Genomic DNA, 24,618 nt, shown 5'->3' on the forward strand with positions numbered 1-24,618 from the left:
CGGTTCTCCCTCGGCGCTGGAGACAGCCGGGGGGCGGCTGGCTCCGGAGGACCGAGGTAGGGCCGTCCGGCATCGCGCCCCGCCGGGCCTTGCGGCGGGAGGGAACCAGAGACCTGCGACGGGGCCAGGACGTTGCCTCTCGTGGGGAGGCAGAGGGTCAGCCCCGGCAGCCCTGGGGGCTCGGGCAGCAGCCTGGCGCGCCAGAGAAGGAGCCGTGCTTGCCAGGTCGTGGCTCCGGCTCCAGGGAAGCGACCACGACAAGGTCGCCGTCGGCACTTTCAGCTCGGCTGAAGCCAGCTGCCAGGGGCTCCTCTTGGCTCTTCCTGTTCCCCCGCCAAGGGCCTGCACCAGCACTGCTGACTGTCCGGGGAGAGCTGCTCCCGGAGCCGATAGCAACTGCTCTCAGCCCCATCCCGACACTATTCCTTTAAGGTGTTGGCATTTACACCAGGGGAGAGCCCTCCATAGGAGACAGGACTGGCAAAATGCCAGTACGAAAGCCAGCAGCACTGTCCCAGGGTGACTGCGTCACCTTGTCAGAAACTTTCCCAACCTTGGGATGGAGGAAAGAATTTTCCTTACCCTAAGAGCAGTGTACATCAACCGCAAGACTCTCAAGTCCCAGCACTACCCTTCCCATAGCCCTGTGTTCAGCCCTGCCAACACTACCCACCCCATTGGGGTACCAGGGAAGCACCATGGAAGGTATCTATCCGGGGGTTAGACTAAGGCTTAGGTTTCTCCTTGTTAAGCACTGGCACACAGTCCTGCCAGCTGAAATTTTTGTGGTGGTTTTCCACCCTTGAGCAGTTCTCAGCTGCAGGTGCTGTCAGCACGTGACCCGCTGTGCTTTCCCTCTGTTCCCAGCTGGCTCCCAGGGATCAGGTCCTTCTCGCTGTCTGCTGCGGCCAGAGCCCTTTTCGGAGGGGGCAGATGGGGAGGTGATGGTGGGAAGCAGCAGCTCACCCTGCGGGACGTGGCAGAGCTCATGCAGAAGAAGGACTGTCGCCGAGTGGTGGTGATGGCTGGCGCCGGGATCAGCACCCCCAGTGGCATCCCAGATTTTCGGTAACGCCTCCACCCTTCCATCTGTCCTTTTTCAGTACAGGGAAGGCAAAGAGCTTCAGCACAAGAACACTTGCTGCTCCTCACGCCCCTCATTTCGTTCATCTGCCCAGCTGGAGGAGAATGTGGTGCTCTCCCAGCTGGCCCGGCCCTTCCCTCTGTGGGCAGGCATCCACAGCCAGGAGAAGGTTGGGTAGCAGCAGGACAGGGACACGAGGCGGGTTCTCCCTCTGCGCAGAGGCGGTTGCAGCCGCGCTCTTGCCACACAGCAGCTCAAAGCAGCTGGAGAGAACCCAAGGGCCTGGCTGGCTGCTCTGTCGTGTCGTGGCCTGGCACCTCTTCCCACATCCCAAGTGCTGGCCCCGCTCTCTGCTCTTCACAGGTCCCCAGGGAGCGGCCTCTACAGTAACCTTGAGCAGTACAACATCCCTTACCCAGAAGCCATCTTCCAGCTGTCGTATTTCTTTGCCAACCCCAAGCCCTTTTTCACTTTGGCCAAGGAGCTCTACCCTGGCAACTACAGCCCCAACTACGCCCACTATTTCCTGAGGCTCCTGCACGACAAAGGGCTCCTCCTGCGCCTCTACACCCAGAACATTGATGGGCTGGAGAGAGGTGAGCGCTCTCTTCCCCATCTCGCAGTAGCAGCACACCGTGGATAGATAAGGGGCAGAAGCAGAGCGGGAGGCAGGACCAGAGGAGCGCCCAGCGAACACGGCACTCCCGGCTCAGTCACCTCACATTGAGCCGGTCCTCTCCCACACCCTGTCTTCCAGCTGCTGGGATCCCTCCCGACAGACTGGTGGAAGCTCACGGCACCTTTGCCACTGCCACTTGCATGGTCTGCCGCAGGACGTTCCCAGGAGAGGACTTCAGGGTGAGTGGCCACATAGATTAGTGCGAAGTTCTTTGAGATGTTTGTTTTGTCAAGAGGTTTTAGGGGAGGGTCTGGATGGGGCAGTAAGGACGTGTTGTGGTTCTCACCCTGCTTGTGCAGGTACACGCTGCCCCATAACGAGCATTGGTGGGTGTTCTCATTGCAGGGAGATGTCATGGCAGACAAGATCCCTCACTGTCCTGTCTGCACTGGAGTTGTCAAGCCTGATATCGTGTTCTTTGGCGAGGAGCTCCCACAGCGCTTCTTCCTGCACGTGGCAGATTTCCCCATGGCGGACCTGCTTTTCGTCATCGGAACATCCCTGGAGGTCTGGCACTGAGGGGAACCTCTTCACAGCAGGGAAGAGGGGATTTAGGAGGAGAGAGAGAGGGCTTAGAGTCAAAGGCGAGACACTGGCTTATCGAGGTGCAGTTTGGGGTGGCAGGGTAAGAAACGGGGTGCATGCACTTTACAAAATCCAGAGAGCAAGAGGCCAGTTTTGTAGCACAAAGGCCACCAGGTAACTGGTGACACCCGTGAGCTACTCAAAAGCTGGGGTAGCTTAGTGCACGGTGGGAGAGCAGTTAAACATGGCAGCTGCAAGCTCAGTCCGCAGTGCCCCTGGGCAGGGTGATCCTCTCTGCTCCTTCGGCTTGCCTTCCCTCAGGTGGAACCCTTTGCCAGCCTGGCTGGGGCTGTTCGAGGCTCCGTTCCTCGAGTCCTGATCAACCGAGATCTCGTGGGACCCTTTGCCTGGCAGCAACGTTACAATGACGTAGCCCAGCTGGGGGATGTGGTCAGCGGGGTCCAGAGGCTGGTGGAGCTTCTGGGCTGGACTGAAGAGATGCAAACGCTCATTCAGAAGGAAAGAAAAAAGGTGGGAAGGGGCTGAAAGCTCCATCTGTCCCTCAGCTGCTTCTCTCCTGGTGCTGGGGTTATTCTAGGGGGGAGCAGGTCTGGGGTTAGACCTGCACTAAAGACATTACCTGCAGTCTGCTTTCCAAGAAAAAGGATCACAGAAAAGTGCAAAAAAGGTTTTAAAAACAAAAAAACCAAGCAAAGCTGTTACACAGTGGGTTCTGTAGTGTTGAGGGGAGGTACAGAGGATGCAGATCTGCCAATCTCAGCTGAAATAGGAAGGACCAGGCTTTGGGTTGAACGAGAAGGCTTCAGGGCTGCCTCAAGCAGCGACCCCCTTGGTTGCAGAGCAGCTTTCTATTTATTTCATCTGGTTCTTTGGCTTGTTGCCAAGCATGCTGAGAAAGGTAGCTTCCTGGGACACCCAACCATAAAATCCTGGTGCCCAGATCTGATTGCTGCAGTACAGTCTCCTAAGACAGCACTCAGCTCTGCGCTCCAGCGGGACTTGACTCTTCCCCAGCTGTGCCACTCTTCTGACATCCTCAGAAGTGAGAAACCGTAGGGGAGCAGGGTCCTTGGTACTCATGATTTAGGGCCAAGGTTAATGATGACAGCACTCCAGACCTGCTGGGAGGATTTTTCCACACGTAACGTCAAAGGCTTTTTAAACTTGTATTTTCTTTAAGCAGAAGTTGGAACTTGTGGGCTGGGCCAACCCTTTTGCTCATGTCAAAAGGCCCAACTCTGTAGCCCACAGCAGGGCTCTGCCAACTCACCGTACCACAAAGGCAGTTGTATTTAATACATAACTCTGTCCATACAGGACTTCTCCTGATCCAAGAGAAAATCTGGCTTTAAGAATCCTGATTTTTAGTGTTCAGGTTGCTCTTCCATCAGATTATGGGATAGGAGTGACTCTATTGGCCCTTTGGTCAGGTTTTGGATTTTTTGCGTTTTAGGAGCTCAACTGGCCTTTGGTATTAAGGTTTGTGCTGCTCCAGATCCCTGATGGATAAAGCTGATGCAAATGTGGGTGGGAATGAAAAAACAAACTCCTCCTTGCTCTGGGGTTTTGGTGCTAGGAAGCATCGTGGGTGAGCTGACGGGGCCAGAAGGTCTGAAACACCCAGCGAACGCTCCCTTGTCTATTTTTAGCTGGATGCAAAAGACAAATAGGACAGCTGGCAGCGTGCTGCTGGAGAGCAACATGGAGCTCAGAAGAGAGACATCGTGCCTGGAGAAAGAGACTGTGGCAGGGAGCCATGGAAGAGGCCATCTAGCTTTGCACAAATCCTCGCAGAGCTGGGTTGGGGACAAGGGAACACTCACAGCTCAATCCAGCCTGGAAGCAGGGACACCCTTGCCAATGGAAGAGGGGAGGTTGAAGGCAGCAAAGCCCAAGCTGCAGACTGGTTCTGGGCATGAAGGTTTTCCTACTACCTGAGGCTTCAGGACTGTTGATGTAGCCACTGAGCACCATTCCCTCCTCAGCTTGCCTCCTTGCAGCACCCTCTAGGAGAGGCTGTCCCACCAGCATACCACAACCACATCCAGCCATGAAAGCTTTACCAGTAAGTGGCTGGGAGCTCGTGCCTGTCCGTCGGCCAAGGGGCGCATATCCTGCTTGCCATTTGGGTCTTCCTCAGCCATCCAACCTCAGAGCGCCTGGTTCTCAAGGAGCAGGAGCTGAAACCCTGTGAAGGGCAGGGCTCCTGCCTTGGAGGGAGTTTTCCAGCTCCTTCCACCTGACTGAGCATCTCCCAGCTCCTTCCACGCCTCCTCCTCATACTTGTCTCTTGGTCCCAACCTTTCAGGTGCTGCAGACTTGTAGTGTTTATTCTTCAGGCAAAAAAATCTCTGTGAATCAGGGGACAAATGCAGAATGGCCAGGAATGCCAACTCAGTCTGCTGGAAGAGTTTTAAATCAGTGGTGTTAATTATTTTAATAATAAAGAGAGTTCTAATTCTTTTGCCAGTGTCACCTGAGGGTTTTTCTGTAAACTTCTGACCTTGCCGAGTGCTGGAACACATCCTGTTCCCCCCCACCCCTGCTTTTGTTATTCCTTTTTTTCATCTTTAAACACAGACAAGTGCATTTCCTCTTTAACTTGGTCCCAGGGAGAGGCCATCTGGGAGAACCACAGCCACAGCCCACTCCACCCCAGGTGTGCCCAAGCCACATACTTTGCCTATTGCAGCTGTGGCAGAGCCTCTTCCCTGCAAAAAGGGATTAATTTATCTCCCCAGCACCCAAATTTGCCTGTGGGGAAGTCACACCCAGGTGGCCCTGGCTGGTGCATCCTTTGTCACAGCACCTGTTCTAGAGGCAATGCCGGGGCAGGAGCTCTAAACCACCACAAAGGCCAGAGTGCTTCCTGCTGTGGCACTGTCACAGTTAACGCTGCACCAGAAAGCCCAAGCAGAGGGAGTGAAAGCTAAAAAGAAGAGCTGGGTGCTTGGTGTCCTAGCTGCTTCCACGAGCGAGTTCCCACTTGGACAAGTAGACTTGTCCATCCAAGTCATCTGCGGTGCGTTGGAACACGTGGCCTCAGGAAAAGCAGGTGGCTAGCTCTCCCACATCACTCCAGAAGTCTCACATTAAAAAACGGTGGTGACGTGCCATTTCAGTCCAGGCCCTTAGGAACCCCCACCACAGAAGCACCCCAGGCCTAGTTCAACCCCTGGCCAGGCTCCTCCACTGCAAGGCATGAGAGTAGGAGCACAGTGATCTCAGGAGCACTGCGTTAACGATGCACGCCCAATTTCTCCTTGTGCATGGGAAGCGCTCTGCACTGGGGTGAGGTTTTTGCTAGTTGTTGTGTTCGACTGTCTATTTGAAGAAAGCCTCTCGCCCTCCCTCGTCTCAGCTGCTGTCTCCAGACAACTTCTCTTTCACCTCACGGGGAAAAGCAGCGCCAAGCCCTGCAAAGGCACGGGCAGGACACTGGCAAACTCGCATCGCGGGGCTCAGGGTAAGGCGGCTTTGCAGTGCTCAAGCGCCAGCGCTTGATGCCTCACTTGGTTGTAGCCTGGTTGCAGTGCAGGGAGAGGTTCTGGCTTCGCCCCAGTTCCATGTGACAATTTTACCTCCCAGATAAGGCCGTGAAGCGCAGGGTGATGGAGCAGAACCACGCGCTACTCGGAAAGAGCCAAGGACAGCTCCTTCCTTGCTCAGAGCTCTCACGGTCAATGACTCACCGCCACACGCATGTTTGTCAGGTTTTCTTTATTCTAGCATCACTTCTGCATTCCTACTTGTGAGAGGAACATTTGGAACTCTGGTATAGGAGACAAACCATAAGATTTTCTTTAAAACAATCTTCTTAAAAAGAAAACAGAACAGAAAAAAACCAACAAATAAAAGAGACAGATCTCAGCCACAGCGAGGGACAGGACTGACACCAGCCCGGATGCAGACAGCAGCGGGGCTGTGGGGAAGCTAAGGAGGCAGCAGATGAAGCACAGATCTTGGCCTTTAATTTGGGAAGCGTGAGATGGGGAAGGGCTGGTGGCACAACTAAACTCCGGGGTGGCAGGTGCACTGCACAGCACCAGGGACCGAGCAGCCGAGTGCTCCTGGCTATCGGCCACGTGCTTCTCTCCTGGGGCCAATGGGAATGCTGGAAGCTTCACACAGAGGCTTTGCTCACCTCCCTGCATGCGGCTGCTCCCTCTGCACTCAAATACACACTCCCGAGGCTGCACACCCCCAGGCCTGCGCTGTCACACACACACCGCTATCTGTTGAGGAAACGGGCGCTCTACGCCGAGACACCCCGCAGACACCACTCCCCAAGAACTACCAGGAACCACTGCTCCCAGCCCTCTCTGGCAGTCCCCCCTGCTTCCCACCTGCGTTTCCACGGAGCAGCTGCCCTGCACAGCACCAGCCACACACTGACAAGTGGCTGCACAAGCACCGGCACAGACCCAAGACTCTCTACAGATCGTTGAACCCTGACGGTGTGACAGAAAGATCCTCCCCCCCACCCTTCTCCCCAAACATGTTTTTAAAAAAACAAAACAAAAGTCCTACTGGAAAGTCCTGGAAGCAGTTTGGAGTATGAAAACCTTGAGGCTGCTGATGGGAGAGACCAAGGTGGAGCCAGGCCATGAAGATCCTCTGGACAGAGTGGTGGTTATGGAGCTGGGAAGAGGCAGGAGGTGTTCCTTGGTGTGGACTGCGAGCGGCCCAGGCTGGATCCAGATCCCGCAGGGAGTGTCCTGGCCCAGTACCAGCCTCTGGGTACAGCACCAGTTCTGGAGGGAGAGCAGATGGAGGCTCCCCAGCTCTCCGAGGCTGGGGCAAGAGGTCTGGATCAGTCCAGCCCCAGGTCTGAGTCAGATGATGACCTCTCATCAGCCATATCGCGGATGGCGTTCTCCATGGGGGCCAGGTTGCCGCTCGGTGTGATGCCCATGGGCTGGATGACTTGCTCCCTGCAGCCACAGGATGGAGAAGGTCACACAGCAGCAGCATCCACCAAAACAGACAAGAACTGCAGCAGAAGCACTGGGCTTCTGGAGACCTCACTGAGGCAGCCCATAACCACCCCAGGCCAGCACCAAGAATCCCTCTTTATGAGGGGGAGACAGTTCCAGCCATCACATAGCTAGGTGATGGCTGCAAGCATAGGCTCCCCAGAACAGGCTGTCTTAGGGTTCTGCTGTGGGGTGCAGCATTGCTGGAGGAAAACTAGTGCTGGCATCAGTGTTCTAACACCCAATGGAAACACACTGCAGTAAAGGCACTGCCCTTTTCCTTACCAGCCTGGGGTGCTGCCCAAGCTCCCCTGGCACGCTCTCATTCCTCCAAGGCACCTATTCTCAGGGAATGAAAGATGACTGGAGAAGGCACTCCTGCACAGAAAGGGATCTTTGGCCCTGGCTGCCATCTGTCCCCAAAACGCTATGTCCTACCAGGCAGCCTTGCCAGGCCAGCAGCTACAGTTCTTCCTGGCCAAACCCAGTGAGGTGGCAGTGCCAAAAACTCAGCAGAGGCATGTGGAGGGATTGCACAGTGTGCCATCACGACCGAGGCACATGTGGGGCTCGCAACACCTTCACCCCCACACAGTGGGGCCCAGCTACGGGAAATACTTCCCCATGTAGCTCCCCCACTCGCCCATCCCTTCGGTTCATGGCGGCCTTGGGAATGCGCTCAAAGGTCTGTGGTACGCTGGGGCTAACAGACATGAGAATACACAAATTCCTAGTACCTGGACAACTTGTCAAACATGTTGACTAACTTCATAGCTTCATATTCCTTCTGCTCTTCAGTCATCCCTTCCATGGGGTTGGGTAGTTTCTCCTCGACACGGCCCGTCACAGGGTTAATGCTGCGTGGAGAACAGCGAGGGCAGAGCAAAGGAGGGAGGTAAAGCCGAGGAGAGAGAAGAGGGCTGTTTAAAATCCTTCCAGCAACACTGCTCATCTTGTCAGCCCCAAGCACTACAGCGCAACATGCTGCTTCCCTCCCTCCTCTTTCTCTAAGTCCTACACAGATTTGTCCCCTTCTTACAAGTCCCTCCCATTTCTCTGGTGCGAGCAACACCCCCATTCCACCAATTCCACAGCATTGCTTTAAACCAGGTGCACAAGGGCAGACAACACTTGTTCTCTCTCCTTAAGTCAGGGGCAAAAAGCTAACACAAAAATCCAAACACCCCACCCTGTAGACCACACTGAACAGGGTGCTAGGAAGTACAGGTCCCACAGCAGAGCATGGTCCTGTGGCTCTCCCTGGACACCTGGTTACCACCACCCACTGAGCAGGCAAAGAAGAAAAAAACAACAAAAGGAGAAGAAAATCCCCCAAACGCAGCTCACTCCAACAGCACAATGCTCTCCAGAGGAAGAGGAATTACCGGCACTCCCAAGCCTGCTGCAAGAAGGATCCACCCCTACCCCAGCACATGGGAATAGCCTGTACTCAGATGTGCGTTTGCTAAAGAAAGGGTGTAAGACAAGGACTGGGGGGGGACACATGCTGCCCCGTGCACACAACAGCCAGGTCTGGTGCTGATGGGCTCTGGGTGAAGGAACCCACTTGGCTCAAGAGCCTTAACCCGGCCGCAGGGACCTCACACACACAGCAGTGACCACCCACACCATGAGCTGCTCAGCCAGATGCATTCCACCCATGGCACAGGTAGAGGGTGGAACAGACACCAAGGCTGAGGGCAAAACTTCAGGAAGGTGGGAAAGAGCGGGATGAGGGAGATGGCAGGGCGGCAGATGAAGAGCAGGCATGGTAAGAGGGGTAGTACTGAGGGGGAACAGATGTCTTACTTGGCTTTTGCCTCTTTGTACTCCTCAGTGTCTGTATCTTCATCTTCTGAGTACTCTCCCTCTTCCCGACCACCAGCCATGAGGCCTCGTGCTGCCAGGAGCCCAGCCGCATTCCCATAGCCCGTGTACTTCACAAACCGCGACACTGTCGGGACAAGGACATCACCCTGTGCTCCCCCTCCCGCCCTTCCCACCCCGATGGCAAAATCGGCACAAGGGCCATAGAGACCCAGGAATGCCAAGGCTTCTTTGCACTCTGACAGGAAACAAGGATCCCCCACCAGAATGGCAAGGACACCATGGGTGGGGTGAGTGTCTGAACACAGGCCAGGCCATACATGTTGGGGTGCCCTCTGGCACTCATAACAAACTCCTTCCCACAGAGCACTGGGATGAACTGGGCAGGAAAAAGTAGAGTGTCTGGCCCAAGGAAGGTAGAGGCAGCAGAGGGTCACCCATCCTGTACTCTCTGGCTCACCAAGCTCCAGGACACCCCATCAAAGCCCAAAACAAGCCCTGGCACCTTACCGCTCTCCTTGCAGAGCACGAAGAGGAACTCCGCTGCGCAGTGCTTCACGTCGGTGTCGATGTGGGTCATCAAACGCACCAGCTTGTTCCGCAGAGAGTTCCCCACCTCTGGCCGATTCCTCACATCCCGGAGTGGAGGCAGCACCTACAAGGCCAGAGTGTGAGGCTATCAGTGGAGCTGGACCAGCAATGGCAAGTCAGACAGGGGAAAACATGTGTTTTTTTACAAATCAGCTACAACTAACACATTCTCAGGGCATGGGAGGTGTGGGAAAAAGGCCACCAGCCTCAGCCACCTGCATATCAGAACCTAGCATAGTGAGACTGTCTCTCTGCAATAATCAGGCAGTTCTCTGTTCTATTTTGTGGCACCGTCTGACTTTTGGCTGCCCCAGAGCGCACCTTCGCCTTCAGGAACTTCCTTGTCTGGCGGTGCACTCGGGCACTCTCTGTCAGCAGGTTCAGCACGGGGGTCAAGCTCTCCTTCAGCTTGTGTCCCTGCGGAAGCACCCACAAAACAAGCAGCGGGTTAGTCACATGGAGCTCACTCTGCCCAGCCTGCTAGAGGAGAACAGAGTGCCAGGGAAACTTTGGACACCCAAGCTTTCCAGCCCCTCAGCATGTCATAGCTCTCCAAGCCCTGCTCTGTGGCAGCACTAGGAATACCTGTGTAGGGCATCCAGAGCAGGGAAGCGCAGCAGTAAAGTTTGGTGGCCCTTTGGGATAACTCCACAGATGGAAAACCACAGCCAGCTTGGAAATAACAAACTCTGGCTTCCAGAAGCTGCACGCTGGATCACTCCCAAGTGATGGCCCAGCTAGTCATCTGCTGTTCCACCCATCTCCCCACCCTAAAGCAACGGCACAGTCACCTTCCCAGCTGGCAGATGGTGCTTTAGTCCTACCAACCCAAACAGTTTTGCCTCTCCTAAATCTGCACCCTCTACAAAGGGCTGTCCCCAAACCAGGCATGCCTTGCTGGTGCTCCTGCAGTGCAGGGCTTTTGAAGGCCAAAGGAAAGGAACCCTGCAGTGACCAAGTGACACAGCAGCCTCATGACTTACCCTGTCAAGGCGTCGCTCTAGGAAGTCCAGCAGGATGCTGACTGCATCCATGTTGACACCCATGTACTCAAGTGAGCCCGGACGGACTTTTGGGGTCAGGAGAACATCCAGACATTTCAGGGGCAGGTTGCCCAAGAGGTTAACTGTATGACTGCACACATAAAAGAGAGGTGAACACAGTGGCAGAGCTTTGTTCACAGAAGTTCCTTGGCTATCCAGAAATAACGGTTCATGCTTAATCTCCAGCCTCGTGAGGATACCAAGACCCAAGCTGTCTTTGGACTGCATCCCAAGCTCTCTGCACTGTGAGGGGGACATGAGCTGCTCTTTGGGGACCTCAACTATTTGCCAGGAGTCCAGAGGCTTCAGTGACAACTGCAAAGCCAGATCCATCTTGACACAGAGGCCAAGCAGGACCGATTGCGGTGGTCACAGATTTCTCTTTAGGGCGTCCTGCTGCACCATTCCTCCTCACCTTGACAGTCACAGCAACGCATTGCCTAGGATTCCTCTGATGATAGCTTGCTTGGGGACAGGATGGTGTCACCTGCTCAAAGCTGATACCCCTGGACCTACAGCATTCAGCAGCGTGACAAGGGCAATATTCCAGCGTGGCTCAAGAGACAGTTAATTAAGGCCACACTGCAAACCAGTTAAGTACCAAGTATCTGCTCCAGCGAGTTGCCCACTGAAGCAGGCAGCACTGTTGAAGCAGCCTGAAGGGATGGCCAGTGCAGCTCTCAGAGCCAGGCAGGTTTAGAGGAAACACTTCCTCATGCAGGCCAGGAGGCCGTGGCATCATCACACACAACTTGACTGCAGGAAGCGTACAGCTGCTCCTGAGTTCTAGCAGGAGAAACACTGCAGGCCAAACTAAAGGTGCTGCTTGTCAGCAGCAACCTTAGCAATCCCTAAACAAGAATAGATGCTAATGCCAAGACCAGGCAGGACCTGTTTCTAGTGAAGACCAGGACCTAGTTATCTAACAGAGACCTGTGGAACTCCTCTGTGCGGTCCTCTCCGTCAGCAGAGATCATGAGGCAGTGGCGCAGGAGGGCACCCAAGTGCCGGTACAACGCAGCATCTTCCTGGCCCCAAAACAGAAAATGAAAACCTCGATCAGGGAAGGGGCTCCTCCACACCCTGAGCCTGCTGCCCTGCAGCCCCCACCCCCCAGCCAGCAGCCTGACAACCAGCAGCAGGGCGTTCAAGCAGACGGAGCCTCCCCATTCCCCCTTTGAGGTCAGCAGTCTGCCTGCTGCCCCACACCTTCCCCCCCTCACTCTACGAGGCTGAACCAAGGGCTGGAAGAGGCCTCAGGAGAGGCCCACAGATAAGCCAGAGATGTTCTCCATCACACTTTCCTTCTGCCCAGAAGGTGGAAGAGTACCAGGCCACACAGAAGCAAGTTGGGGGGAGCTCCGCTCTCTCACTTGCGCAATAAATCACGTCATTAAAAACACCCAACTTGTAAATTGCAATGCTCTGCTCTGTGCCAGGCCAGGCACACAAAGTGTCTTCCTCTCCTTACACACACCTGGGGACTGCAGTGCCCAGGAGGAGGAAATGCAAGCGGAGGAGAAAACCAGCAGCCAAACCGCAGCCCGGAGCACAGCTGGGCATGACGCCTACACAGCTTACCTCATCCACCTCCCTCTTGCTGGAATCAAAGGTGATATTGAAGAGCACTTTCAGGATCTCCATGGCTCGCTCTGTCTCCTGCCGAGGCAAAGGTGGGAGAAGGCCCTCCTCAGTGGCAACTTCGTAGGGGTCCATCCACTTTACACCAAGGGTCAGCTCCAGGGTGTCTGTCATCAGGCTGATGCCCCGGAGCTCCTGGGCAAGCTGCTGCCGGATGTCCACTCGCAGCGCCGTCAGCAGGAACAGGAGGCGCAGGTCAAAGAACTTGACCTCGTGAGGAAGACTCCTCTCGTTGTACAGTTTGATGCGCTTCGCCAGGCCCACCACCAGCCGGGCTTCAGCTGTCAGCTCCTGCGCCCTAGGGCTGCTAAAGACAATGTTGCAGAGACATTTGAGGGCTTCCAGGATTACATCCAAGTCTGGGACCTCTCGGATGAGCTCCTCTGAGTAGTCAATGCCAGCGTGCCTGGAGAGGGTCTTCAGGCCTTCCTTGGTGGTGAAGGGGTCGAGGCAGTACTTGTCCCGGGACAGGATGCGGATGCTTTCCAAACAAGCGACCTGGCAGGATGGCTGGAGCTCTCTTTCCAGGAACGTGACCAGCAGCTGGGCCATTTTCTGTGCAGTTGGGAACAAGTAAGGCCCCGCACACCAACACCTCCCAGTGCTCTCCCACCACCCTGCACTGCTCTGCCCCAGAAGACGTGAGCGTCGTGTAGAGATGGACCTCACGGCGTGCACTCAGGACGCAGTTGACATCTGATCCTGCCAGTTCAGGCAAGGACACCCAGCAAGAAACACGGAATGGCCAGGAGAACATACCAGGTGTAAGGGGTATGTTCTGGACAGGCGGCTGTACCACCACGTGTTTTAACTTCACCCGTGGCTGGGTGGTTCAGGCAAACATGGTTTACTTGAGAACCACATTAAGCAAGGAGAGGGCAGGGAAAAAACATCCCTTACAGCTCCACCGAGCAGCAGCAACCAATTCAACAGCGGCACTCTACTCTTGCCCAGCGCTTTAAGATCAGGGGGGGCATCTGCTTTGGGTGCCCCTGAAACAGCCTGAAAAGGGTGAGAGATGATCAGAAAAATCACCAAGGGAGGGTCAAAGGGCCAAACGAGACAAGAAGAGTATGTAATGCCCTAGGAAAGAAGGTGAGAAGGTCTCAGGAGATTGAAATAGCATCCCCCTAAAGCTCCGTGCTGTCTGGAGATCCACTAGCCCAGATCCTCAGCAGGTACAGACAGGCAGAGCTCCACTAACACCGATTCACAAGAGCTGGAAATCTAACCCTCGGGGATAACAGCACCACACGTGACAGCAAGCGACAGAAGAGTACAAGAACAAAGGCAGCACTTAATCAGAGCCACACACAGCAACACTTCATGTTACGCTGGTGCTCCACTGCATAGGCATTCATGCCACGGTGAGAGAAGATCTCACTACACCTAACCCACCACCACATTGGAGCACATCTCTTCCCATGCACACCACAACAGCAAAGGACTTTGAGGTTGCAAGGCTTGCTGTCACCCAGGGTGCCTGGTTTAACAGAGTCTCATCAATTATACTTCACAATAACAAAAGCACTGAGGGAAGGAGAAACTCATTTTGGTCCTTAACGTGAGGCTGGCAGAATGGAACAAGCTTTCACTCATGAAGTACGCCCGGTGATCACACCCCACAAGTGGGAAAGTACAGCCATTCCTCTCCTTCCATATGAGGAGGCAGACACGGGAGTTAGAGCTAAGTCCTGAGTACCCAAAACCCCTGACTAACTCAGGTTAGAGATCTTGGACCATGTGTCCAGGGCTAAACCTCCAGCAGAACGGAGCACAGGAAGTAGATGGTGATGCCCAATTCATGCCTCACAGCACACCCCAGAAGTGGAACACCCCAAGGCTGTGCCCAAATTCACGGCCTGTGTGACTGTCCCAGCTCAAACTGCAGACAAGGGACAGAGCTTGGACCCTGCAAGACCCAGTTCTACATGTGAGGCTGTACCTGGACAAGCTTTATGCTAGCATTAACTGGGAACTGGCACAGACAAGAGGTCCCATTCTCCACCTTGCCTGCCTGGTCCATGCTTGCTATGCTAGCGCAGAGATTAGTGCAATCAGCCAATGCACTGGACCACAAAACTGATCCAGCTGGAAAATAATCCAGAGAGGGGGAAAAAACATTATACTTCAGACAGCTCAGCCCACCAAAGGTCTGTCCTGGCACACAAGAGCTGCATGAACAGGCAGGAGTGTCTCTTTCCACTGAGTGCCAGATTACGCCAGCTTAAAGTTAATCTACAGCCGCGGTCAAATCCGGCAGCTGGCTCACAGCAGAAACCCTTACCCTCTGGCAGCCTGCACGCTGCCATGATCTTTACCTAGCAGGACCCTGGCCACAAACACAAAGGATCACACCTTTTATACACCCGCGGTCAAGACCACATGCACCACAGAACCCAAAGGCTTGGTAACGCTGGGAGGATGTTGTCTGTTAACCTAAACACCAGCCACTGACGGGAACACTGGAGCCAAACACCCTGAGCATGCCAGTTCCTAGCCAAGTTAGTGAAAAACACTAATTTCTTTCTCCACAGGAGCTGCCACCACCAAGCCTGGCACAGAGCTAGAGGAAACAAGCAAAGAACATGCCTACCTTCCTCTCTTCCCGCTCCTCATCGTCAAAGGTGAAGCACTGAGATTTCTGCGGATAAAAACAACCAGAGCAATAGGTTAAAAATCCACAGAGCTGGGAGGAGGGGGTTATTCAGCTGGAAAGTGGCAGGTCTAAAAGGTTACTACAGAAGCAAGCACATCTTGCCAGGAACAGTGCCCGCCGGCACACGGGCGGGAATCGATCGGCACAGCAAAGAGTGCCATGGTGCTTGGAGGTCAGCGGTGTTTGTGGGGCTCGCAACAAGCAGCACAAGCTCCCAAGGAGCAAGGCGAAAGGAGAGCTTCCCTGCCATGGAGGTATTGGCTTCAGTCCAGGCTTTTCCTTCCAAGACTGCTCCCATCTAGGCAAGCCCAACTTTGTGCTTCACAGCTAGAGGGAACACCAGTTTGGAAAGCCCAGAGAGGGACTGTGCCACCAGGCCTGAAGCACTTCCCGCTTCTCCTGCGGTGGAGGGTGAATGCTGCAGGCCAAGGCTCTGCCCATCTGACAGATGGACTTAGTTTTACATACCGCAGCAGTAAAGTGGGGATTCCACACAATCCAAACATCCTCTAAGAGCCAGTGATTCCTCTGCTCAGTGCCACCACCAAGCTGTGCCCACACACTTCTCCCCTTGGTATTTATTGTTCCTTTTCTTGACCAAAAGCGTTGTCTCCTTGGTACTCACAAACAGATCTTTGTGGTTATTCAGGTGACGCTCTTTAAACACGGGACACCTGATCTCTGCACCTCCTCATGTCATTTTCCATAAGAAACAGTCCTGCTCCTTTCACATGAAACACTCCTGTGTTCTCACTACGCTGGCTGTTCTTCCAGGGACAGTCTCATCCTGCCTATGTACGTCTGCTTCCAATGAGCTGGGCAGCGCAGCATGCCACAGGCACCTCAGTAAAAGGCCACTCTTCCCAATGAATGCTGCAATCCTCGTTTACACCGAAAGCGCTGGGCCCAAGCTTTGAGAATGGAAAGGTTTCAAATTGATAAACTGCTAACTATGTGCAGATAGACACAGGGAGAGATAGGGAGAATTAGCTGTATCCTAGCTCTCCCATCTGGTCCTTCGTGCTCACTGTCACCTTGTATTGAGTTACATTGCTTACACTTACAGACCTGCTCAATCACAGCAATTAATTAACCATACCACAGCCACAGCAATTAACCATACCACAATCAATCATTCTTATACAGCGGACTCCAGGTGACCACAACTCAATGATATCCCACTTCCAGATCTCTCGCTGGTTTATCACCTCCCGTATTGCCCAGTTCCTTAGCTCTACCCAAGACCCTGCCCAGCAAAGCCTGCACCATGCTCTCAGGGATCACAGGGATTCCCCAACTCACTCACTCCACAAACAGTCTCCCCTGTCGTTCACTGCCACCTTCACGTGCTGCCAGCTCCTGTCTGCCTACAAGCCGAGGCTACAGCCTGCAGATTAGCTGCGTCAGTCACCGAGATCCCAGGGACGCCTTTGGTCTTTCCAGCCAAGAACAAGCTGTGACAGACAAAGCGATGCTGACACGCCGCATGAGAAACCGCAGGCACAGCGGTGGGACCACGAGCTGACCTGTGCACCGGCTGCTGCACCACGTTAGGAGGAACCGGTGGCTCAGTCCTGAAACCAACGCGCTCTGCAGACCACTACACCGCTTGCTCTTTTCCCGTCCATCACATCCTCGTCACAGGCTCCCGTAATCTCCTTCACACATATTTTTGCCATACCTGTAGTGTTGCCTTAGCTGTAGCTTATTCCTGGCAATCAGAAGCTGACTGCAGGTGCAATAGGGAATTAAAATACATCTCCAGAAAAAGCATCGGGACCATCAGTTTTTACAGAAATAAAGCGACGCCAGCAAGTTGCTTAGTTGATCTGCACTTCCATAACCCTCTCTGATCGCTCCCCTTCTAGCAAACCCACCGGCGTTCCCACAAGCTTCCTACGCTTGATACACCAACAAGGGATCCAGCTGGAGGAATTCGACAGAAAGCATCGTGGCTTGCTGCCTCAAGCTGGTTACGCACCCAACTCCCTCCACACTCCTAACGTCTCCATCATTGCAGCTGCTGTAGGTGATGCTAATACTGCTGACCGCCTTTAACAGGGACCCGCTCCTTCATGGCTAATACCTCCTGCTTTTTCAGACTGGGAACAGCTGCACGCTCTCCCTGTGGCGTGTAACATTCACAGGTTTTCCCTGCTGGCTTCCCACCTACTCCAGAATGGTGCAGAATGAGTCATGGGGATCCGCAGGGCCAGCCCTATCCCAGCAGGAACCCTCTGGGGGAAATTTCCCTGACAACTTGAGTCTACTTCAAAAGGATTTACCCCCACGGATAATCTTTTGCCACTTTAAGGCTACAAACACCTCCATCTCCGCTTCCCAACTATTCTTTTACATTCTACCTTCGTTATTTACTACTTAGTGTCAGCCTTACGATCAGGCACCTGTATCGGATTCCAGCAGACCACCCTGTCCAGCTCTAATGATCTTTTACTTGCAAATCACAATGATTTCACCAGCAGCTCTTCCCCAGGCCTTGGTTTTCAACACCTACAAGCCCCATCCTAACATAAAAGCTCCCCCTGCTCCCTCTTCACACTGATGTCTATTTCTCTGCCAGGTTTTACTTGGAATCTGGATAACAATAATTTAAATTTTAAGCCAGAAATCCCTTTCACATGCTTTACTTTCAATATACAAAGGAACCAGGATAAAGGGAGGCTGCTTAGGTGCTTCCTATCAAAACATCAAGCAGTAAACCATCTGTGAGTAAGAGAGGAAGCAGCCCATAGCATTTTCATGGCAGTAATGCGGAGACAGATGCTCGCAGAGGAGACAGACTGGGAGAAGGGATGGCACAGAAATCCCACAACATGGCCAGCCTGCTTCCAGGCTTGCAAACGGCAGCGGCTGACGTCAGGCAGAGGTTTGACACTCACTCACCTCCCGGTTGTAGATCTGAAGCACCTTGAGAACAGTGTCTTGCTCCCCGCTTTCCACGGTGGCTACCACAGTCCTGAGCTCCATTATTGCAGCAGCTCAGCTACAGCAGGAGTGAAACCAGGAGGACGGGGAGTGATGGGAGGCTTCCAGGGCTCCTGGATAATGTTATGGAAAGAACCTTGATACACAGGAATCTGAGAGGGAGAGAGAAAGGGGTGAAGGAAGGAAGGCAGGCAGGCAAAACCTGAACACAAAACCTCCAAGTGAGATTGCTCACGCTGCTGCGCCCATAAAAGCGGAGCAGATGGATAACCCGAGTAAAACCAGCAGCCAGGCTCTTCTCTCTCCCGCTAATCCTCTTCTTCCTCTCTTTGCTTTTCAACGTTTAATATATGCCCTCCCAGCAAAGCACTCAGGGAAAGCCTTCCCCCCACCCAGCCAAGGGATTAACACAGAGCAGATAACAGCAGCTCCCTGAAATAGCTCTCTGCCTCCTCCTCCTCCTCCCCGGCTGGCCTGATTTCTGTCACCATAGAGGGAGAGAGAGGAAAAAAATCCCACCGAACCCCAACCCCAAAAAATCCAGGGACATTCCTGCGGCATAGAAAGGGATGGAGAGGAAAGGCAGAGCTACCTTAGAAGGTGGTGAGGAGGGGGTAGCATCATTAGGGCTTCACTGCAGTCAGCACTCCGGGTCCTGGCAGACCCATGCAGTAAAAGCACACGGACGGACGGAGGGCGGGGGGGGGGGGGGGTAGGAGGGGGGGTGGCTGGTGTCTCAAAGCTGGACCAGAGCCGAGAACGTGCCTCATGACAGCAATGCCAATGAGCAGGTGCGCACGGAGACGCGGGGATGGGCGAGAGCGCCCGGACACGGGCACAGGCTCCCCAGCCCGCAAAGCCATGCGAGGCCGGCGCTGGGCTCCAGCTCCAGCACCGGGGAGCCCCGGAGCACATCTGCTCGCACATCTGCGGCTCTGCCCCTGCTCCGCCGTGCCCCAGCACGGGTCGTGCCTGGAGACCCCGAGCCGCCCTCGGGGCTGGGGAGTGGCTCTCCGACACCCACGGAGAGGAGCCGGGACTGAGGGCCATTCCTGCTGCCGGGGGGGGGTCTCCCGGGGACAGGCTGAACGGCTCCCCACGGACAGGCAGGCGGCAAAGCCCCCTCACCATGCGACCCCGCTCCCCGCCTGGCGTTACCGTCACCTCCTGCCTCCCCGCCATTCGTGCCTTTCAAAGCCCCTTCAAGCCCCGGGTTTGCCGCCCTCTCCCCCAAACCAAACCAGCCGGGGCGAGCGCGGGCGGTACCTGCGGCACGCAATCCCTCGGAGGCGGCCGGGCCCGCGGCGCTCGGGCAGGGCGCTCCGGGCCTCCGGCCGCCACCGCCCTTCCAGCCCCCCCCCCCCTCCCCCCCCCGCCCCCTCCCCGGGAGCGGCAGGCGGCCAGGCCCGGCCAGCGAGCTGGGGCGGGGAGGGAAGCGCCGCTACCTTCCTCTCCGCCGCCCCGGCTTCCTGCCTCATTTCCTGGCCCTCCCCCGGCGGCGCTCCGCGGGAAGCGGCAGCGAGGGGCGGCGGCGACGGGCCCGGCGTGATAGGCCGGAGGGCGCCCGGGACCACCCGGGAGAGCAGCAGCGGCCGTCCCCTCGGGAACCGAGGAGCCCCGCCGTGGGGGGAAGAAAGGGGGGAGCAGCGAGGAGGGCGGTGGACATTTTGTGGAGGCGGGGGCCGGCGAGGCCCCGCCCGGCGAGGCGGGGCGGGGTGCAGCCATGGCGGAGTGGGGCCGAGGTGAGGGGTCGGCGGGGTTGGGTGGGGGTTTTGTCGTTGTCGTGTGGGGTGAGGCTGAAGGAAGGTCGGTCGGTCGGTCGGTTCCCCGCCGCCTGGCCCGGACACACACACACAACGGCCCGGCCGTCCAGCGCCTCCGGGGGCGGCAAAGCCGGGAGGGCCGCGCAGCACCCGGGGGGGGCGAAGTGTTTTGCTCGGCTCGCCCCAGGCCCGTCCTGAGGCGCGAAGCCCGGTGCTGCTTGGGGCGTGTGTCGGGGCGGTTGTCAGAAGGCGTTTGGGGGAGTTGCGTGGCACACACCCAGGCTGTCCGTGTGAGGACGGAGCTGCCATCGTGGCAAGCCTGAGACCGGTCAGATGACGAGCTTGCCCTGCCTGTCCTGCCACTCTGGGTGAGCAAATACCCCAGTGCTTGTGTTGGCCCAGATAAAACTCATTATCCTTTTTGAATTTTTTTTTTTAATTTAATTTTTTATTTCTCCCCCAGGTCAGAGTCCAGATGCCGTGGAGGATATGCTGGATGTAGAGAACAAACGTATGACAGACAGTCTGGCCAGCAAGGTGACCAGGCTGAAGTCGGTGAGTTGCCGTGTTTGCGTCCAGTGCTGCAGAGCATCAGTTTCCGTGGTTGTTCGTGCAGGATCTTGTGGGAGACGTGAGCCTGGGGAGAGGGCTTCCTATGGACTAATGGCTCTGACTTGTTGGTGAAGCAGTGGTTTAACTGTCAGTGGTGAAATGCTGGGGACGGCTTTACAGATTGCTCAGGAGAAAAGTCGCCATAAAAAGGCGAGTAGATTAGTTTTGAAAAATACGTGTGTGTGTACATAAGTGGTGTTTGCTCCTGCAAACATCAACTACTTGGATTTAGAGTGACTCACCTTGTAAAAGGAAGAGTCAGGAGTTCCTGCTGTTGTCTCCCAGTGCTTAAATGCTCCTGTCCTGTGCCTGAAAGCTTTATTGTCAGCACTTCAGAGCTGAAAATGTTCAACAACCTGAAACCAAGCTGAGAATCTTGGGGGTTTACTCTGTCTTTCTGTGTGGGAGATGGGGAAGCAGTGGATACCTTTTCTAATCCATGTTTCGGATTGTCCCAGCACGAAATGCCTAGAGGTTCTCTCTACGTTAAAAGTCCACTAATAACCATTTCCTTCCTTACCCCATGTAGCTCGCTCTGGACATTGACAAAGATGTTGATGAACAGAACCGTTACCTGGATGGCATGGTAAGGAACCAGGAACCAGAGAAATGTCAAAAGCATGACTTTTTTGTGCTGGCTCTCAGCAGTCACATGAACTGTGAAAGTTTTAACAGTTCAAAGTTAGCAGACAAAGGTAGGTCCTGTGGTTGGTTTGTCAAACCAGGGAATGGAACTAAACCTATTTCCAGTGGACTTTGTGATGTATCAACACCAGAGAGTTAGTGGCTGCCGGGATCACTTTGTCCAGATGGCATCCAGCATCTGGAAAGACCTGTGTAGGACTTCAGAAATAGAGACATAGATTACATCCATGCTGGGGTCAAAGAGCTGCCTCTTGTGGTTGCTGCCGGGAGACGAGCTGGGTGCTCAGCTGCTCCCGTGATTTTGGTGGCGTATCAATCTGCCAGGGTTACTTACTGTGACACCTGAATCATGGACTACCTGTGGGGCTTTATAGTGTGCTGATGTCTTTGGAAGGAGCTGAGCTGATGCTCCAGGTCAGCTCCAGTTGTTTGGTGCCCTATTCTGTCATCTTTCTGATGCACAACACCCGAAAAGTGAAATCGCTTGCCAGAGTAATCTGCCTCTTTGGCTTTGGTTGCAGATGGAAAACTGCAGTGCACTGGGGAAAGGCTGGAACAGTGTGTTCCTGTAGAAGAGGCTGTGTAGTAGAAAGGGAATTCCTTAATAGTGAGAGGAAGGGGATCCAGCCCAGGGACTTGAGAAGGGAGATTAGCATCATGACACTGGTGCTTGGAGAGCCTTTTTGGCACGCGCTGGCTGGTGGAAAGCTGGTGTGTAGAAGTGAGAGACAAGATAATTGTAGTGTTGAAACCATTTTGAGTCAAAGGTGTAAGCTCAGCTCCAAAGCTGAATAATGGTGTGTACTGGAGTGTCTGAAATGGATATTTGTTCAGCCCGAGAATGAGAATGGAGAATCAGAATAAAAGGTGTGATGGCAAAAGCCCTGAAAGGAAAAGCCCTCAGCCAGCATGGAATTGTGCTTCTCGTACAGAGAAGGTTTTGAAGCGTTTCAGGAGCAACATGAGCAGCAGTTCCACATAGTTCATGAATAAGGGGAAGAAACCAGGAGTCAGAAAATAAATGCCTGAGCTGGGCATCCCAAACAATTTGCCACCCTCTGGCAGAGTTGCACATGTGTGCTGTTCCATGCGGAAGGAAGCGTGGGAGTATTGTCAGGCAGCAGCACCTCTCTCTGGGCTTGTGAGCCTCTGCTGGTGTACGTTGATGGCACTGGCTTTGCTACAGGCTTTACCTTTGGATGAAGCCTCAGTTTGTGGGGTAGCAGTTAAGAAGCAGTTCCAGGCAGGATGAGCTGCACAGGTAGAATTGGAATTGGTAGCTTGACCGTGTTTTAGAACGGGGGAGGCAGTGTGGTTTACATTTGGGGCAGACCTACTCCGGGTGCGGTGGGAATGGCGCTGTGCCTGGAGCCTGAGCACAGGAAGGTTACAGACCTCAGAGGCGTAATGGACACAGACAGACAGGCAGACACCACACAGCTCCCTGCTCAAATGTTACTTAGCCAGGAAGTGGGAGATTCTTCAGGGATATCTTCATCTGTTTCTAATGCCCCCATCTTTGTTTTCTTTCTCATTCAGGACTCAGATTTTATGAGTGTGACTGGCCTGCTAACCGGCAGTGTGAAGCGTTTCTCCACCATGACGCGATCCGGGAGGGATAATCGCAAGTTGCTCTGTTCAGTTTCAGCAGGACTGATTGTTGTTTTCTTCATCCTTTACTATCTTGTGTCCAAAGCAGGGACTTGAGCTTGTTGTTCCAGAAGCTGTACAGAACAAAACCCACAACGACTCACAGACTCCCTCAACACCTTTCTCAGTCTCCCTGAGAAGTCTGGGAGATGTTCCGGACAGACCTTCCCAATAACTTTTCTTCCCACCAGCTTCTCGTCACTGTTGCAGCTGGTCTCAGACATCTCTTTACAAGGGAGTAGGTTTGATTCTAAATGGATTTTCATGTATTAATATGATTCTGATGTTCGATGCTTATGCCTTTATCTCTTGCCTCGTTGTCCTCTCCTGGCAGCCCGTTTTTAAGGGGCAATTTCTGTTACCTCCCTTGCTGATACAGGGTACCAGGCTTTGTGAGGAGATGTGGTGAATAAATCCAGAGACTTGTCAATGCTCAGCAGTTCAATAAACCAGCTGAGCTTTGGGAAGCTGTAGAGTTCAGGATGCCGATTTATGAGGTTTGGAAGTGTGAATGTGTGACTTACATTCCAGAGTGGCCATTCAGGTGATAAGTGGTCTCAGTTTCCCCTTGACTTGGAGATCTGTCGATATCCTGGGTGTCCCCAAGTTGAAACGAAGCCTGCGCCGCTTCAAACTGAAACTACCAGCAAATCTGGACCTTGAAACTCTCTTAATTGTTGCAGCGAAGAGTTGCAGAGGGACAAGACTATTTGAATGCTAGCTTGGTCTTCTTTATCATCCATAAAGCTGGGGACGAACCTTTTTTAGAGTATCCTCCAGTACCTTCCCCCACGCTGGCAAATATGTGCCCACAGACTGTTAAATCAGGGAAAAGAAACACTGGTAGCAAAAGGTCCAGTTTTGCAGCCCAGGGGGGTGTGGAGTCTCCTTCTCTGGAGATATTCAAACTCCATCTGGACACCGACCTGCGCGACCTGTCCTAGGAAACCTGCTTTGGCATGGGGTTTGGACTCGATGAGCTCTGGAGGTCCCTTCCAACCCCTATGATTCTGTGATTCTGTGATCTCCAGGGCAGGTCATCAGCTTTGCAGCTCGAGATGGCATCGGAGGACAACATGCCGGGATGCAGCAACTCTTTCCCTGCTGCCAGCCCCAGCCAGGAGGTCCTGCCCATGCTGCCGGCTTCCTTGCAGAGCCCAACCTGCCCCATTTGCCAGGAGACCATCACTGACGAGGCCTGCGTGACCTGGTGCAGGCATATTTTCTGTTTTGCCTGCATAATGCAGGAGGAGGCCCATGTGAAAAGCGTGTGCCCAGTCTGCCAGGGGTCTTTCCAGTACGTCTTCCACAAGGTGGGAGTCGATGAAGATGAGGTGCACAGGGTCGTCCCAGACAGGAGGAGGAGGAGGTGGTTATCTTTACGCCCCTTTCCAGAATCGAGGTGGCGTAGAGATAGCCCCAATTCTGGAAGGGAACGCTGCCAGCGGGGAGGCCGCAATCCCTCCAGGCAAGGCCATGCGGCAAGGAGCTGATCCTGACTCCAGTCCCACAGCCCTGCCAGGCACAGGGCTGGGTAGCACAACCTGCCAGCCACCGAACCGGTACAGGCCACCTGTTCCAGGGCCTGACCTCTTTCTAAATAAACACACTTTGTTCTCTCATGGGGTAGAACTTCTGGTATTTCAGTTTGTGGCCGCTGTGTCTTGTGCTGTCACTGTGTGGATGTGTGTGCCCAGGGTCTCTTGCTGCTGCTCTGGCACAAACGTGGCTGTGGGGCTGTAGCAGTTTGTGGGTGCCCGGCCTGAAGGCGATGGGGTGGAGGCCACCAGGTAGGCGAGGGGTGTCCTGCACTGCTTCTGCGCAACCTGGTCTGGCTGGAAGTAATGCTGGCCAGCACAGCACTGACAGGGTAGGGCCAGAGAGCCTCCCCATGCCCAGAGAGGCATTGGAGCAGGTCCCATTGGTGAGGCTGGGAGGTGCCCAGCGCGGGCCCAG

At 54.5% G+C, this 24,618-nt stretch overlaps 3 protein-coding genes across 4 annotated transcripts; 2 read left to right on the forward strand and 1 right to left on the reverse strand.

Annotated features, from left to right (window-relative positions):
- Positions 1-998: 998 nt before the first annotated feature.
- Positions 999-4,784, forward strand: SIRT3 (sirtuin 3). The gene is made up of 6 exons (XM_084263416.1): positions 999-1,068; positions 1,448-1,680; positions 1,842-1,942; positions 2,109-2,270; positions 2,610-2,819; positions 3,959-4,784. The coding sequence occupies exons 1-6, from the start codon at positions 1,022-1,024 to the stop codon at positions 3,977-3,979; spliced, it is 774 nt and encodes a 257-aa protein (XP_084119542.1). The 5' UTR covers positions 999-1,021; the 3' UTR covers positions 3,980-4,784.
- Positions 4,785-6,841: 2,057 nt separating this feature from the next.
- Positions 6,842-18,064, reverse strand: RIC8A (RIC8 guanine nucleotide exchange factor A). Its single transcript, XM_084263090.1, has 10 exons — positions 17,951-18,064; positions 14,984-15,031; positions 12,328-12,942; positions 11,680-11,774; positions 10,687-10,837; positions 10,025-10,120; positions 9,623-9,767; positions 9,095-9,239; positions 8,023-8,142; positions 6,842-7,243 (listed from the first exon to the last, which is right to left on the reverse strand). The coding sequence occupies exons 1-10, from the start codon at positions 18,032-18,034 to the stop codon at positions 7,123-7,125; spliced, it is 1,620 nt and encodes a 539-aa protein (XP_084119216.1). The 5' UTR covers positions 18,035-18,064; the 3' UTR covers positions 6,842-7,122.
- Positions 18,065-19,699: 1,635 nt separating this feature from the next.
- BET1L (Bet1 golgi vesicular membrane trafficking protein like) lies at positions 19,700-23,024 on the forward strand. 2 transcript variants are annotated; one of them, XM_084263460.1, is made up of 4 exons: positions 19,700-19,734; positions 20,219-20,310; positions 20,897-20,953; positions 22,552-23,024. In XM_084263460.1, exons 1-4 carry the CDS (start codon positions 19,716-19,718, stop codon positions 22,717-22,719), a joined length of 336 nt encoding a protein of 111 aa, XP_084119586.1. In that variant the 5' UTR covers positions 19,700-19,715; the 3' UTR covers positions 22,720-23,024. The 2 variants fall into 2 exon arrangements, with proteins under 2 accessions (XP_084119586.1, XP_084119585.1); XM_084263459.1 differs by lacking the exon at positions 22,552-23,024 and having other exon boundaries at positions 20,897-21,155.
- Positions 23,025-24,618: the final 1,594 nt, after the last annotated feature.

This window comes from Gallinula chloropus, assembly GCF_964237585.1.
Source record: "Gallinula chloropus genome assembly, chromosome: 4".
Lineage (NCBI taxonomy): Eukaryota > Metazoa > Chordata > Aves > Gruiformes > Rallidae > Gallinula > Gallinula chloropus.